The sequence below is a fragment of the Bombina bombina genome, chromosome 10 (genome assembly GCF_027579735.1).
Source record: "Bombina bombina isolate aBomBom1 chromosome 10, aBomBom1.pri, whole genome shotgun sequence".
Taxonomy (NCBI): domain Eukaryota; kingdom Metazoa; phylum Chordata; class Amphibia; order Anura; family Bombinatoridae; genus Bombina; species Bombina bombina.
Genome location: NC_069508.1, coordinates 66,632,855 through 66,650,354, shown reverse-complemented (window position 1 = coordinate 66,650,354; position 17,500 = coordinate 66,632,855). Strand labels below are relative to the sequence as shown.

The 17,500-nt window shown below is 36.2% G+C and overlaps 1 protein-coding gene across 1 annotated transcript in view; it reads right to left on the bottom strand.

Annotated features, from left to right (window-relative positions):
* Window positions 1-17,500, bottom strand: part of NOTCH2 (notch receptor 2) — a 279,864-nt gene that overhangs the window by 27,063 nt on the left and 235,301 nt on the right. The window contains exons 24-29 of the mRNA XM_053693095.1: window positions 16,695-16,807; window positions 14,976-15,502; window positions 12,498-12,851; window positions 9,177-9,319; window positions 7,838-8,048; window positions 2,419-2,515 (exon numbers count right to left, since the gene is read on the bottom strand). Coding sequence (XP_053549070.1) covers window positions 2,419-2,515; window positions 7,838-8,048; window positions 9,177-9,319; window positions 12,498-12,851; window positions 14,976-15,502; window positions 16,695-16,807 — 1,445 coding nt within the window. The remainder of the gene's footprint in view (window positions 1-2,418; window positions 2,516-7,837; window positions 8,049-9,176; window positions 9,320-12,497; window positions 12,852-14,975; window positions 15,503-16,694; window positions 16,808-17,500) is intronic.

Genomic DNA, 17,500 nt, shown 5'->3' with positions numbered 1-17,500 from the left:
ATGCCTCTTTTCGTTGGCTCAGTTAGTTTGCAGTAGTGCATAGCTACTCCTTCAACAAGGGATATTAAAAAGAATGAAGGAATTTGATAATAGAAGTACATTGAAAAGTTGTTTAAAATTGAATACTCTAACTCAGTGTTTTTCAACCAGTGTGCCGTGGCACACTAGTGTGCCGTGAGAGATCCTCAGGTGTGCCACGGCAGACTGACAACAGTGCGGGGGTGTCCCTCTTTCAAATTTTGAAATATTGGGAGGTATGTGACAGGCTCATCAGGCATCATTTACAACCATGACTGACATTCATTCACAGACAATCATTATGGGATTTTTTAATGTAAAAAGGTGTGCCACGTCAAAAAAAAGGTTGCAAATCACTGCTCTAACTGAACCATAAAAATATTTTTTTTTGCTTTTCATGTCCCTTTAAACTTAATTTTATTGTATTTCTATTTTTAAATTTTGCTTTTGTTTTTCCTTGATATCCTTTGTTGAAAAGTGAAACTAACTAAGCTCACAGGAGCTCTCTATGGCAGCAGTGTTTGCAACAATGTTTGTAGCAATGCTACACGTTGTTGCAAACATTGCTGCCATCTAGTTTTAAAAATGTTTGAACCAAAATTGATAACAGACTCAAACTGGAAAGTTTTATAAAAATTGTACTCTGGATCGGAATCATTTAAAAGGACACTGAACCCAAATTTTTTCTTTCATCATTCAGATAGAGCATGCAATTTTAAGAAACTTTCTAATTTACTCCTATTATCACATTTTCTTCATTCTCTTGGAATCTTTATTTGAAATGCAAGAATGTAAGTTTAGATGCCGGCCCATTTTTGTGAACAACCTGGGTTGTTCTTGCTGACTGGTGAATAAATTCATCCACCAATAAAACAGCACGTCCAGAGTTCTGAAACAAAAAAAAAACTTAGATGCCTTCTTTTTAAATAAAGATAGCAAGAGAACAAAGAAAAATTGATAATAGGAGTAAATTACAAAGTTGCCTAAAATTGCATGCTCTATCTGAATCAAAAAAAGAAAAGAATTGGGTTTGGTGTCCCTTTAAGTTTCCTTTTTGACTTACTATCCATTTAAGCATTCTTAAATGCGCCTGTGGGCTATCAAACCTTAACAACAACGTTATGCATAGTAAAAAATAAAAAATTTGCCATATACTTTAATTATTTATAATGCCCCATTTTCGCGTTGAACGAATAGGAAGATCAAAATTAAACTTGCAAGAATCAGATAGAGCATGTAATTTTAAGACACTTTTAAAATCACTTCTATTTTCAAATTTGCTTTGTTTTCTTGGTATCCATTGTTGAAAAGTAAAACACACATATCCTACACTAGTGGGAGCTAGCTGCTGATTGGTGCCTGCATAAATTTAGCTGACAGTAGTGCAATGGTGTTCCTTCAGCAAAGGATAACAAGAGAATAAAAAAACATTTGATAATAAAAGTAAATTTGAAAGTTGCTTAAAATTGTATGTTCTATACGAATCATGAATAAAAAATGTTGGGGTTTCCTGTCGCTTTAACTAACTAAAAGTTAAGTGTTTTCCAGTTCTGCAAAATGGGAAGTGCACACCACAGACTTTACAAGGTTAATCCTGCTGTCTACACTATATGAACAAAAGTGTGAGGACACCTGACTTTTATACCTATATGACCTTGTTTGATATTCCATCCCAAAACCATGAGCATTAATATGGAGCCACACCTCTTCTGGGTAAGGCTTTCCACAAGATCTTGTAGTGTGTCTGTGGGAATTTGTGCCCTTCAGCCAAAACAGCATTTGTGAAGTCAGGCCCTGATGTTGGACCAACCTGGGTCACAATCAGAAATCCTTCCAATTTATCCTAAAGGTGTTCAGTTGGGTTGAGGTCAGGGATCTGTGCAGACGACTCGAATTCCTCCACACCAAACTCATCAAACCATGTTTTCTTTGACCTCCCCATGTGCACAGGGGCACAGTCATGCAGGAACAGGACCCAAACTGCTGCCACATATTTGGAAGAACCCAATTAGTATGGGGTGTCCAAAAGACAGTAGCTAGCTTTGTCTACTTCAGTAACAAACTCAGACTGACTCCTCCCAATAAGGCAAGAGGAGGGGAAAGTTAGGCCATTGAAAAACAATTGCAACAAACACATTTTTAATCTGTTCTGAAAATCTTTACACTTTGCTATTATGTTAATCTATTACAAGACAGCAGAAAAATCTTGTAAAAATAATACGTTTTATGTGCCTTTAGACACAAAGTATGAGTGCATTGTAAATTATTTGTTCTTTAAAAGTATTGATTGTTTCATTTGTGCTATGTAAACATAAACCTGTTAATAAAGCTAGTTTTAAAAATTATTTAATGGTTATTAAAAAAAAAAAAAAGTCTTACAAAAAAATCTATCCACTTTACCTTGGACTTCTTTGCCTGGGGTCCTCTATCATCCGGCCAATGATCATTCTGATTGGGATCCAGCAAAGTACTATCAATTCTCGGCACAGACAGAGTTCTGCAAAATAATATTTTTCTCGTAAACAAATACTTTGGAAAAACAAAATATATATTCATATACTGTCTACCACCTGGTATTTAATAATATTTGTAATATCAAAATATTAAATTGCAGCAAACATGTTCATATGATATTGCACATTGTTATATGTTTGGAAGTGTTTTAATGTTGTGCCAAGATTATTTAGCAGAAATAATAACTAATGATTCAATAATAGCAACATGACCAGATCAAATTATACAAAGATTGCTTTATCAGGCAACAAAAGATATCTTTTGTAACTAGAGAAATTTTGTTTAGTTAAAGGGAATGTGATCCAAAATCATATATACCAAGATTGCCCAAACTGCAGCCCGTGAGCCACATCTGTTTTAGGACGAAAACTAGGGAGCTTGGGACTGAATCAGGGAAGTCAGTGGGCAGAGGCCGTGCTGACATAGTTGTGGGTGTCTATGGAGTAAGATGGACATGTAGTATGTGTTGCTGGGTGACCCGGTGATGTGGTGACCCTGTCAGCCAAAAAAGTACAATGGGGATGCAACCTAAATAAAAAGCATGTGTATTTGTACTAAACTGTGTACATTTTATAGGGCTATACAGGTAAATTCATTTCAATAATAGTAACTAATTTACTATGTAATTTTTAACTAAAAAAATACAATAATTATATAATTTTATTTTGAGGCACTCTCTTTAGCATTAGTATACAGTTATATTTAGCATAACAGTATAATGTAATGTGGCCGCTGGAAAATCCTACAAGTGGTTGCCCCTCTACATAAAAATGCAGGGGCAACCCTGGTTTATACAAAACAGATGTACTGCTGTGAAAAAGTTTTAGGCAGGTGTGAAAATGCTGTAAAGTAAGAAAGCTTTCAAACATAGAAATGTTAAGTTTTTATCAGTTAACAAAATGCAAAGTGAGTGAACAGGAAAAAAAAACTAAGTTAAATCAATATTTGATGTAACCACCCTTTGCCTTTGAAACAGCATACATTATTTTAGGTACACGTGCTAAGTCAGAGATGTTGTAGGCATATAATTAGGTGCATGATTAAACAATTATACCAAACACATGCTAATGATCATCAATTTAATATGTAGGTTGAAACACTATCCTTAACTGAAACAGGAACAGCTGTGTAGAAGGAATAAAACTGGGTGATAACAAGGTCAAGTTGCTGAAGACAGTTTAATGTTAAACGTCATATAACATGGCAAGACTGAGCACAGAAACAAGACAATGAAGATATACTGCATCAGCAAGGTCTCTCTTAGGCAGAAATTTCAAGGCAGACAGGGGTTTCCAGATGTGTCTAAGCTCTTCTGAAGAAGCACAACAAAATGGGCAATATTGAGGATTGTAGACGCAGTGGTCAGGCAAGGAAACTTAGTGCAGCAATTACTTCCCTTCACAATTGGAAGATGTCCATCAGTGCCATCAGTTTAGAATTGGTGGAAACCTGTGTGACCTTGGTACACCCATCTACTGTTAGGAGAAGTCTGGTGAAAAGTGGTCTTTATGGAAGACTTGCGGCCAAAAAGCCATACCTCCGACTTGAAAATAAGTCCAAGCGACTCAACTATGCATGAAAACACGGGAACTGGGGTACAGAAAATTTGACAGCAGGAACTCTGGACTAATGAGTCAAAATATGACAAATATTTGGCTGTAGCAAAAGGCAGTTTGTTCACCGAAGGGCTAGAGAGGGGTACAAGAATGAGTGTCTGCAGGCAATAGTGAAGCATGCTGGAGGTTCCTTGTAAGTCTAGGGCTGCATTTCTGCAAATGATGCTGGGGGTGTGGTCAGAATTAATGGTCTTCTTAATGCTGAGAAGTACAGGCAGATACTTATCTATCATGCAATACCATCAGGGAGACACCTGATTGGCCCCAAATATATTATGCAGTATGACAACACCCCCAAACATACAGCCAATTGCATTAAGAACTATCTTCAGTGTAAAGAAGAACAAGGAGTCCTGGAAGTTATAGTATGGCTACTACAGAGCCCTGATCAACATCACAGAGTCTGTCTGGGATTACATGAAGAAACAGAAGCAAATGAGGCTGCCTAAATCCACAAAAAAGCTCTCCAAGACGTTTGGAACAACCTATTTGCTTAAAAAAAAACCTGTGTGCAAATGTACGTAGGAAAAGGTTGCTCACACCAAATATTTATTTGATTTAGATTTTTTTCTTCTGTTCACTCATTTTGCTAATTGATCAAAATAAACTATTAATATTTATATTTTTGAAAGCATTCTTACTTAATAGCATTTTTTCACACCTGCCTATCTTGCACAGTAGTGTATATATTCTTTTTTCTGTGTTTCTACACATGCTGGTTTGTAGCATGTATGCTGAAGTATCAGTTGCATTAAGCTTAAAGGGACACTGAACCCAATTTTTTTCTTTTGTAATTCAGAAAGAGCATGCAATTTTAAGCAACTTTCTAATTTACTCCTATTATCAATTTTTCTTTGTTCTCTTGCTATCATTATTTGAAAAAGAAGGCATCTAAGCTTTTTTTTTGGTTTCAGTACTCTGGACAGCACTTTTTTATTGGTGGATGAATTTATCCACCAATCAGCAAGGACAACCCAGATTGTTCACCAAAAATGGGCCGGCATCTAAACTTACATTCTTGCATTTCAAATAAAGATACCAAAAGAATGAAGAAAAATTCATAATAGGAGTAAATTAGAAAGTTGCTTAAAATTTCATGCTCAATCTGAATCACGAAAGAAGAATTTTGGGTACAGTGTCCCTTTAATAGATCAATTCCAATCAAATGTATATAATCTAATTTATTTAATCAGTTCTGGTATGTACACTTAGGGAGCACTCACATTCCTTATAGGCTATATTAAGTATAGAGCAATGAGATTGTGACAGAGATACACTGATTAAAATATAACCTTTATTAAGATGATTACAAAATGTAAAACACACACACTTAAAAACACAAATGAGTTAAAGCTGGTAACTAAATCATGTGTTAATCGTCAGTAAGCTTAACTAGGGTGATTTTTAAAAATACACAAATCAATACAGACCTAGGCTGTGGATTTTAAACCATCTAAGCAAGTCTATTCGTTAGTAAAATACACATGAGTGCAATAATTATGTTGCTAAATGGAGGTAGAATACCTCATATCCCAGAACAGCAGAGTTAAAGGGACACTGAACCCAAATTATTTATTTTGTGATTCAGATAGAGCATGCAATTTTAAGCAACTTTCCAATGTACTCCTATTATCAATTTGTCTTCTGTCTCTTGCTATCTTTATTTCAAAAAGAAGGCATCTAAGCTTTTTTTTTTTGGACAGCACTCTGGACAGCCCTTTCTTATTGGTGGATGAATTTATCCACCAATCAGCAAGAACAACCCAGGTTGTTCATCAAAAATGGGCATCTAAACTTACATTCTTGCTTTTCAAATAAAGATACCAAGAGAATGAAGAAAATTTGATAATAGAAGTAAATTAGAAAGTTGCTTAAAATTCCATGCTCTATCTGAATCACGAATTAAAAAATTTGGGTTCAGTGTCCCTTTAAGTAATAACCTTATTGTATTGGTTGCAAAGCTTATCTGTCTGCAATATCAAAATTAGGCTCTTTAAATGCCAACTGTTTAAATACATTCGGTTATATTCACTGCTACCATTGAAGAGACAAATGTAATCATTAGAATATTATATGCTGCATTCGCTGGCTCCCAGCGTAACTGCTCTCATTGAGATACTGCTCATGAGATTAGCTTAATCACCTCTGCTTACAAACATGGTCATCTATAGATATAAAATGCTACACATTCCAACACACCTAGTTATAAGTTAACAGAGGGCATGCGCATACATTCACAGTGTATTATTATCAATGTTGGTTTGATTTAAGCAGATTTACCAGCTGCTTATTGCATATTAAAATCTATACAGATTCCCTCCTATCCCCTGTAATATGTAAAAAAGGTGAACAAAAAGTCTCAAAATTTAAAGGCTAAAAATCAAACTTTATTCAAAGAGTAAAATCCAGAAAATGGACAGCTGTATCCAAAACAAAGTGGCTTGTCTGACCGGTTTCGGACCGTAATCATAGACATAATGGGCTACAACTGTGTGCCCTATTTAAGAAAGGTGAGATCACCTCATTGGCTAAAAGCAAGTGTTATTGAAACAGCTTATTACATTTAAAGGGATAAACACTATAACCCTAAGTATACATATACACAAGTGGATAACTTAGATGTGGTGTAACATAATCTGTAGATGCATAAAAATAAACACTTAAATATGAATAGTAATAATAACAAGCCAAGCAAAATATAAGGAAATACATGATTTAGTTACCAGCTTTAACTCATTTGTGCTTTTAAGTGTGTGTTTTACATTTTTTAATCATCTTAATAAAGGTTATATTTTAAACAGCATATCTCTGTCATAATATCATTGCTCTATACTTAAAGTGAAGGTCAATTTTGATGAATTAGTGCCCGGTTATTAATAAACCTATTAAAAACAAGGGCACTTTAATTCATCAAAATTGACATTTCACTAGTTTTCTTCAAAAACTTACCTTTAAATCCTGGCAGCCGCTCCAGTGATTCCCCGGCCTTCGGAAGCCTCTGCAACGTCAGAAATGACGAATCCGGCTTCCTCCAATCATGGCTTCCCTCCCCCCGGGGGAATCTTGGCCTGATGCAACGCCGTGATAGGAGGAAGCCGGATTCGTCATTTTGGACCCACGAAGACGGCTTGCAACGGGTGGAGGAAGTGCTGGAGCGGCTGCCAGGATTAAAAAGTACGTTTTTGAAGAAAACGAGTGAAATGTCAATTTTGATGAATTAAAGTTCCCTTGTTTTTAATAGGATTATTAAAAACCGGGCACTAATTCATAAAAATTGACATTCACTTGAATATAGCCTATAAGGAATGTGAGTGCTCCCTAAGTGTACATACCATCAGTCCAGGGCTGATTAAATGTACTCTCGTACAAAAATCTAATAGTACAATAAGAAATTTAGTTTACTGGGGAATTCGTGATTACACCCCTAGTAGTGCCAATAGTGCTTTTCCTTTGTATGTAATCTACGGCTGCCTATAAAAAAACATTTTTAATTTGGGATATTCTGAATTCCTTTGTCAGCAATTCTTGGGCAGAAGAAATAAATAAAAATTGGAGGATGCAAATAAGATCTGTAGGTCTAAGTATTTCTAAAATAAAGTAGTTTATGAGTTCCCCTGTAGACCTAATCAAGTCTTTTTAGTATTAGATTTCCTGTTTTGTTTTTGTTTGTGTTAAAAACCACAACTTACTTCAAATCAACATCATCTTGGCCAACAGGCTCCCTGCGCTTCTGGTTGCTAGAGTCTTTGCGGAGGATGAATCCCTCTGGGAACCAAAGGGTACCATGTTTCCTCTTTTTTTTGGCCAAAACAACCATCAATAGGAGGATAGCAATGATAATAACCAATCCTATTGGCAACAGGTACATAAATGTTGAAGATGATGGACTTTGTTTTTCACCTGCAATTAAAAAAGAACATAAATAACAAATTCATCTAATAATAAATTAATAGCTGGTCATTCAGTAACACACTCATTGTATATACACCACATCACTACCAGCTGGTCATCCAATAACACACTCATCTCATTCACCCCAAGAATCACCAGCTGGTCATCTAGCAACACACTCGTCTCATACACCCCAAAAATCACCAGCTGGTCATCCAGTAACACACTCATCTCATACACTTCACAAATCTCCATCTGGCCACCCAGTAACACACTCATCTCATACACTCCATAAACCACCAGTTGGTGATCCAGTAACACACTCATCTCATTCACCCCAAGAATCACCAGTTGGTCATCTAGCAACACACTTGTCTCATACACCCCAAAAATCACCAGCTGGTCATCCAGTAACACACTCATCTCATACACTTCACAAATCACCAGCTGGTCATCCAGTAACACACTCATCTCATACACTTCACAAATCATCAGCTGGTCATCCAGTTACACACTCATCTCATACACTTCACGAATCACTAGCTGGTCATCCAATAACACACGGATGTCATAGGCCCTACCAACCACAAGTTGTTTTAAATGGATGATAGTTGGCCACCCTACTGGAGGTAGAGCAACTGTTTTAGCCTAGTAACTTTATTCAGCCTTTTAATCAGCTCTCACTATAAATTATCTGCACTCCTCCTCTACTTCAGACACTGTTTGGATTTATTGGTCCCTATCAGGGGCCCTTCTAAAGTGCAGAAGAGTTTACTTAGTCCCATCAGTCCATAGAAGTAAGGTCCTTGAGTAATACAACCAACTCAGATATAGCTATTGTTTATAAGGAGAGCAGAAAGGAAAGCTCAATAATAATGCTTATACAAATCCAAAAAGTTGTGATGTATAAATAAGAATTCTAATCATCAAAGTTTATTTTTTACTTTTATGACATTTTTAAGTCAACTTCGGAGCAGTAATACAGTGCTGATCCTAAGCTAAACATGTCAAGTAATGTGTTCTGAATAAATTATAGTAATAGTATAGAATTGTATAGTATAATACAGTATAGTTATAAAGTAATAGTTTAGTATTGTATAGTAAAAAAATAAGCAGTATAGTCTTAAAGTTACTTACTTTCCACAGAAACCAAAGGGTAAGAGAGGGTACCGTGCACGGCATGTGCAGCTAACAGGGCGGCTGCAGAATCTGTATCTGTAAAGCACTGATCTGAATCCTGGATACATTGCTGGTTATCAATCTCAAGATATACTTTTGAGCTGCAGAAAAAAAGACCACATATACATTAATGAATTAAACGGACACTAAACACTAGATACATTTCAGGCACCTCTAATTATGGGTGCCGCTATTTTGGAACTGCAGGTATCTGAAGAAGAGTTGTAAGCGCATGTGCAGACACATCAACAATGGAATGCAATGAAAGCTAAACTTCAACATGGCAGAACCCATAACTTGAGGGAGGTGGGGAATAAGCTCAGTACTATGCTTATAAAATGCATTTAGTGTTTAATGTCCCCTGTAAGTAACCTGTATACTAAATTGTTAAAATCCCTTGAGAGTGAATTAAATCACTAAAAATGACTTTAGAAATTTGTATACAGAAATGTTCTGTTTTTATGGCTCATACTCCTTTTCTATGCTTAAAGGGACATAAAACCCCAATTTTTTTCATTCATGATTCAGATAGAGCATGCAATTATAAGCAACTTTCCAAATGACTTTTATCATTTAATTTACTTTGTTCTCTTGGAATCATTTGTTAAAAAGCATACCTAGTGATACAGGATATAGCTAATATGGCTGATGTATATACAAATACAAACAGAGAGAGCAGCAGTCTGCCGGGAACGAACAACAGCTCAGTAGCTTGTTCTATGGCTGGTTACCACTTGGGGGTAGCTTCTTTTAGCCCAATTGTGCTTTTCACAGAGGAAAACTTTCCTTAAAGTGCATGTCAATTTTAGCAGCCTTTACTTTGGGTAATGATTTATCAACATATAACAATCTAAACCGCATTTTTTTTTTTTTTTAAATAAATGAATAGTTTTAGTTATATTTTATTAACCAAGAATTGATCCGTTCGCACCTGGACTCCTCCTACTCGCAACTTCCTGTATCTGAACATAGTGACGTATAGAGCGGTCTCACCCGCTCTGTACGTATCTGTAAAGTGCGTACCCGTGAGTAATTTACAACGCGCATGCTTTACATTATAATTGCCGAAATCTGTGAATGCGTTTGAAAAAAATAAACTTACTCTGGGCAAGCGTTTACTTCGGCCACTCTCAATCTTCCCAGAAGCTCTAAACGCGCATCGCTTCTAAAGCTGAAAATTTTTCCTAACGCATGCGCAGAGAAGCGTATGACGTTACAAAAAAAAGGGTTGAACGCCCCGGGTGGGAATATTGATTTGAAATCCCTGTTGTCAATCAAAATGCAAAACTGGGACAAAATGGCGGGCGGAGGAATCGAGGCACAGAATAAACATATATCAAGGTACATTTATGCCTTTAGAAATAATAAATAACAAAACGATGAATTAAAGTCACCCTTATTTTTGATGATTAATAATATGACGATTAGCAATAAGGGTGACTTTACATTCACTTTAAGTATATCAATCTGAACTCGGCTAACAAGGTCAATTCAGCCCCGAAATACCAGGCAATTCTCCTCTGAACAAGGGAAATGTCAACCCCATCTCAAATATCGGTCCCGATATATGAGCTGCCTGTTTTTTCAGTGTGTGTTACTTCATATATGATGGAATAATAAAGTGCTTTATCCACAGTAGCAGGGTGCGTTCTTGTTGTTGGACTGTACTTAAAACACGTGCGCGCTTCTGAGTCTACCCCTGAATACCAAAAGAACAAAGCATATTTTATTAAAGTACTATATGGCAAAAGTGTTTGCCCCGTTGTATAACTTTGCTACAAACACTTTTACAAAACACTGCTGCCACAGACTGCTAAAGACTGTGGTGGACTGTTATCCGACGGACATTTGTCCGACTGACATTTGTGTGACGGATAATATTCTAACAGACAAATGACCGTTGGATAACAGTCCGGCCACGAGATAGATAAGGATAGATATTTAAAAGCACGTCTTCAGGGGTGGGACCCATTGTTAGGTTCCCAGAGGCGGTTGCGGCGCCCAAGGCTCTGATTAGAAGAGAGCACTCTGGAGCGTATCTGCCCTCAGCCGACCTCAGAACACAGTCTCTTGGACATTCTGTCCGTCGGCATTCTGTCGGAGCACCGCTAAAGACACATGCACCCTCCTGAGGTCAGACAACCTATGTTTACTCTCCAAAAAAAGGATACCAAGACAACTAAGCAAAATGCCATACTCTATCTAAACCATCAAAGCTACCTCCTGAATTTACTGTACCATTAAGCACGCTAATAGTTTTTTTTATTTTATGTAATCAGAGAATTAGAAAACATTTGATGTTCATATACAGTAAATTCTGATTAACCCTATAAGTTGTTTTTGTTTAGTTAGGCTGTTTATAATTTAATTTAGATAATTTAGATAATTACAAAATGTTCAGAAACTATAATATCTGAAACTGGCTAAAAAGTCCCTTTAAATCTTTTCACTACAGTTTTTACATGAATTTAATGCCTAACGCCAAAGTGCATTTTGGATAAAAGTATTTTTTTTCAATGCAGTTGTATTAACAAAAATGATTCTAGTAAAAACTTGTTTTTTTGTTTTTTTTCTAATTAAAAATGATTTACTGTGCACAGGAATGGGCAGTATATCTATATATGCTCAGTGCAACAGCATGTTTGCTCAATTTTATTCAGATTTGACAGAAATGTCCCTTAAAGGGACAATCTACACCAGAATTTTATTGTTTAAAAAGATAGATAATCCCTTTATTTCCCATTCCCCAGTTTTGCATAACCAACACTGTTATATTAATACACGTATTACCTTGTATCTAAACCTCTGCAGACTGCCCTCTTATTTCAGTTCTTTTGACAGACTTGCATTTTAGCCAATCAGTGCTGACTCCTAGGTAACTCCACGGCATGAGCATAATGTTATCTATATGGCACACATGAACTAGCGCCCAATAGTTGTGAAAAACTTTCAAAATGCATTCAGATAAGAGGCAGCCTTCAAGGGCTTATAAATTAGCATATGAGCCTACCTAGGTTTAGCACTCAACTAAGAATACCAAGAGAACAAAGCAAATTTGGTGATAATAGTAAATTGGAAAGTTGTATAAAATTGCATGCCCTATCTGAATCATGAAAGTTTATTTTGGACTAGACTGTACCTTTAAAATCAGAAGGACAGCTATTGTTATATGTCTCTTTAGATTGCAATATTGTAAGCTTATTTGAAAATATGGATACTTGGTTTTGCTTTGTATTGGACATTATGAATAAAGTTTATATTAAAAAAAAAACGACTCACCCAATCACTTCTCTGTCAAGCTCCCTGGGTATCCGTATGAGGTGGAGTGATCTTCTACGTCGACGTGACCCTACATGTTCTGAACGATAATACGGAAATACAATTGGACTCCCATCAGGGTTTTTCTTGATCCTCACATTTGTGTGAAGGATGCTGCTTAAGGTCCTGAGAAAATTGCGAGCATCTCTTAGCAGATCTTCAGGTGGCATTAGCACAACGATAACAAGCGTGCCCGTAGCGAGATTTTCAGATTTGTCGGTGGAGCAATCAAGTCCGTCCCAGTGACATTCCTTATTGTTACATCCTTTATCACAGCGTCCATCGGCATAATGATCCGCACAATATTTATCATACCTGTGTATAAGAAAAGTCATCAGACCGCAGCTTCCTAACCAGTACAATTTACAATGTTTTTCCATGCAATAAAATAAAGTGCATCCTTCAAGATTGGGTCAGTGCAGGAGCTCAGTTATATGGGGTAGATTTATTAAAGGTCAAGCGGACATGATTCGCTGTATCGAATCATGTCCGCTTGATCTCGCTAAATGCCGACAGCATACCCTTTCGCCATTTATCACTGCACAAGCATTTCTACTGAAACGCTTGTACAATGTCGCCCCCTGCTCACTGGCAGCCAATCGGATCAGGATGATTTCAGTCCGCACCTAAAAGGTGTCAGAGAAGTTAAGGAGTAGCTGTCTTACAACCGCTGATTCTTAACTTCCGTTTCAGGTGAGCCTGAATTGATGGGGCTCCAAAGCAGCATCCACTGCTTAAAGGGACACTGAACCCAAATTTTTTTCTTTGGTGATTCAGATAGAGCATGCAATTTTAAGCAACTTTCTAATTTACTCCTATTTTTAATTTGTCTTCGTTCTCTTGTTATCTTTATTTGAAAAAGTAGGCATCTAAGTTTATTGGGTTCAGAACTCTGGACAGCACTTTTTTATTGGTGGATGAATTTATCCACCAATCAGCAAGGACAACCCAGTTTGTTCACCAAAAATGGGCTGGCATCTAAACTTACATTCTTGCATTTCAAATAAAGATACCAAGAGAATGGAGAAAATTTGATAATAGGAGTAAACTAGAAAGTTGCTTAAAATGTCATGGTCTATCTGAATCACGAAAGAAAAAATGTGGGCTCAGTGTCCCTTTAATAAATGGAGCCCTAAGTGCTATTGCATTGTCTTTTTATCATGCACTTGTTGTTTAAAGGGACACTGAACCCACATTTTTTCTTTCCTGATTCAGATATAGCATGACATTTTAAGCAACTTTCTAATTTACTCCTATTATCAAATTGTCTTTATTCTCTTGGTATCTTTATTTGAAATGCAAGAATGTAAGTTTAGATGCCGGCCCATTTTTGGTGAACAACCTGGGTTATCCTTCCTGATTGGTGGATAAATTCATCCACCAATAAAAACGTGCTGTCCAGAGTTCTGAACCCAAGAAAAGCTTAGACGCCTTCTTTTTCAAATAAAGATAGCAAGAGAACGAAGAAAAATTGATATTAGGAGTAAATTAGGAAGTTGATTAAAATTGCATGCTCTATCTGAATCACGAAAGAAAAAAATTGGGTTCAGTGTCCCTTTAAGAGACAAAAAAGTCCCATGATTCCTTCACTGTTATTGTAAAAAGCAGGGAGTTGAAATTAACTCAACTCATCTTGATTACTTTTGGATCCAGCTGGAGCTATATGCGGAAAGGTCTAATTGACTTCACAGGCACTGATTTGTTACCTATAACTAGGATATAGAAGTGTCTGGTTTAACAATGTCCAGGACAGGCAGGAAGTGAGCCAGGGAGCTGTAAGGGAATTTATTGGTGAGTTTAGAGACGGAACACCATGATCCACTGGAACTAATATTAGAAGAGAAGCGCACAGAGAGCACACGGGCTCGAGGGAGCTAATATAGTTGTGCTGGCCAGAAACATATAGACTAAGAGCTGGTAAGACACATAACTCTTATGCACTGTGGTCTATAATATTTGCAAGTATCACGTAAGGCCACTAATACTTATTATCAGTGTCTTTTAAATTTGTTTATTGAACATTCTCACCAGAAGTTATTTTAAGTACAGTAAAAGTATAGTGTTTTACATTGCAATAAATACAGTATAATGCCATAATCAACAAATGCAATAGCACTAAATTTTAAACGAGCATAAGATTTTTCTCTAACATATTTTAAAATTTCCTTCCATTTTCCTGCCCCCTTGTATTATCTGATAGTCATTAACGAATCATAGACTCATATACGAATACACTGTGTCCTCTTGCACATGCTCAGAAGTAGCTGGTGCCTCAGAAAGCGTGCATCTAAAAAGACTATGCACAATTTGATCATGGAAATAAATTTGCATTATTTTTTAATTTGCGCGCTCTATCTGAATCATGAAAATTTTATTTTGACATTAGTGTCAGAGATTCAAATAGTTTCTCCAAAAATATTTAAAATAATGAGCTCTTACTTGCAGGTCGGTTCTTTTTTTTGGCACTCAAAGTTGTCGTAAAGGCATTCTGGGGTATTGCACATCTCGTCACAATGACCATTGAAATATTCCCAACATGTAAGAGAAGAAGAGCAATTGGCCCAGGGGTCTCCCATGGTCAGGGAGCAATCGCCACCATCCCAGAAGCAGTCGTGCCTGTTGCATTCTGGATCACAATAGGCATCTCCCGCTTTCTCCTTGCATCTAGGGATGGGACAACTCTGAGGTTCCTGAACTGGGGGGATGTAAATTTCGCAGTGCATTCCTACATACGGCATATGACATTCACAGATGTAGTAAGGAGGTTGATCTTTTTTCTGGCAAACCCCATTATTTTTACAAGGTTTAGTGGCACAGCCCACATTGTTTTGGCATGGATACCCAGCAGGTCCGGTGTTGCACTGACATCGGGGACCAGAAGAAGTCATGGTGCAGTATTCCCCAGCTCTGCACTTATACTGCCCACATGTGCTGTTGCTATATTGGCATTTGAAGCCAAAGAAGCCCTGTAAATCAGGAAATAAAATGTTAAAGACTGTACAAAGACCTTTCCTATATAGATATGAACCATTTGGCTTCCAACCTGGCTCACAATTACATAATGTTTTTCTTCTTAAAGGGACATTAACAGTATAAGTATAAAACATTTGGTTATGCATAATTAAACAACTTTCCACTATACTTTCATTATTTATTTTACCCCCTTTTCATGTAATTTAGCTCAGTACACTGTGGTTTTTTTAATTCTCAGAACTAAAGCTGCACACTACAGACATCTCAATGCTAAACTGCTACTTATCATTCCCTAAATAATTTACTTGATATTTTATGGCAAGACAACAAAAATGTCTTGTTATATTAAGGTGTTTACAGTACCTTTAAAAGTGAATGATGACTTTTATTCTATATACTATAATATTATATACAAAATTATTGCATTTTATACTATAATATTATATATTATGTCATTATTGCATGTCAGTGCAATCCCCAGAACATATTTAAAGTGATAGTAAATCCTAGAGTTTGTGAAACACTAGGGTTTACCAGTGGAACAAATAAAGGGGACTATCATGTCTTGAAAGTCCTTTATTTGTCTGAAGCGTTTGCCGCGCTAAGCACCTCAGGCAGTCCACGGCAGAACGCTATTTTGCTGTGAGGTGATCTTAGCCAATAGCATGCTAGCTTTCTGGCATGGTGCCAGCTGGCCCGCACAGCTATTGGCTTAGAGGTGGAAACGTCACCTCCCTTTATTTGTTCCACTGGTAAATCCTAGCGTTTCACAAACGCTAGGATTTACCATCACTTTAATGTGCATACCACCCGGCTGATTTTACTGACCATCTGGCTAGAATTTAAATCAATATTATTATTTTTTCCCCCACAGTTTGTTGAACAAATTATCATTAAATCGATTTATGTTAAATAATGCAATTCATTTGTGCTTTGGATAGCTTAAGTAACATTTATAAATAAAAGAAAATGTTATTAAACTGACTCCACCTTCAAGCTACATTTTCTGTGGAGAACACTGCCTCTTTTACTTTGTATTTGGAATTTGACATTAAAATGATTTGTTAAAAATATCTAAACCATTGTGTCATTTTCTATGGTCAGTGATATACTTATCCTGTTTCAAATATTTTTTCCCAAACAATATATGTACTTCTTAGCTTTAAGTACTCATTTTGAACTCACAGGTGGACATTGGCAAGTGAATCCATCTGGCATGTTCACTGCAACAGCGCACGTCCCACCATTTTGACAAGGTCGACTTGGGCACAAATCCAGTATACTCTCACAGTGACGACCTATATATCAAACAAATACAAATAATGTTAAATATTTTCGCATAACTATAATGATTCTTTGACTTTTGATAATTTTAAAGACAGTAATTATAGTTATACACATATATAAATAATAAATTAATTTTGACAAATTTCTTACATATTTTAACCCATGCGGTACATAGCCCATTGTACTGCACAACATATGTATATGTATATATATATATATATATATATATATATACACATACACACACACATAGCCCATCGTACTGCACAACATATGTATGTGTATATATATATATATATATATATATATATATACACATACATACATACACACACACACACATAGCCCATCGTACCGCACAACATTAAATATATATATATATATGTATATATATATATATATATATATATATATATATATATATATATATATATATATATATACACTTTATTATCAAAACGAGCACAGTATTTTTATATGCACACTTTCTGAGGCAACATCTCCTACTGAACATGTGTAGGAGTTCACAGTATATACATATGTTTTTGTGATTGGCTGATGGCTATTACATGTCACAGGGGGAGGAGATAATGGAAGTCATTTTTACATTTATCAGGAAAAAATCTACTACTCATTTGATATTCAGAGTAAGTGATATTATAATGTCGTTCTATTATTCAATTGTTGATTATTCAATTCTATTG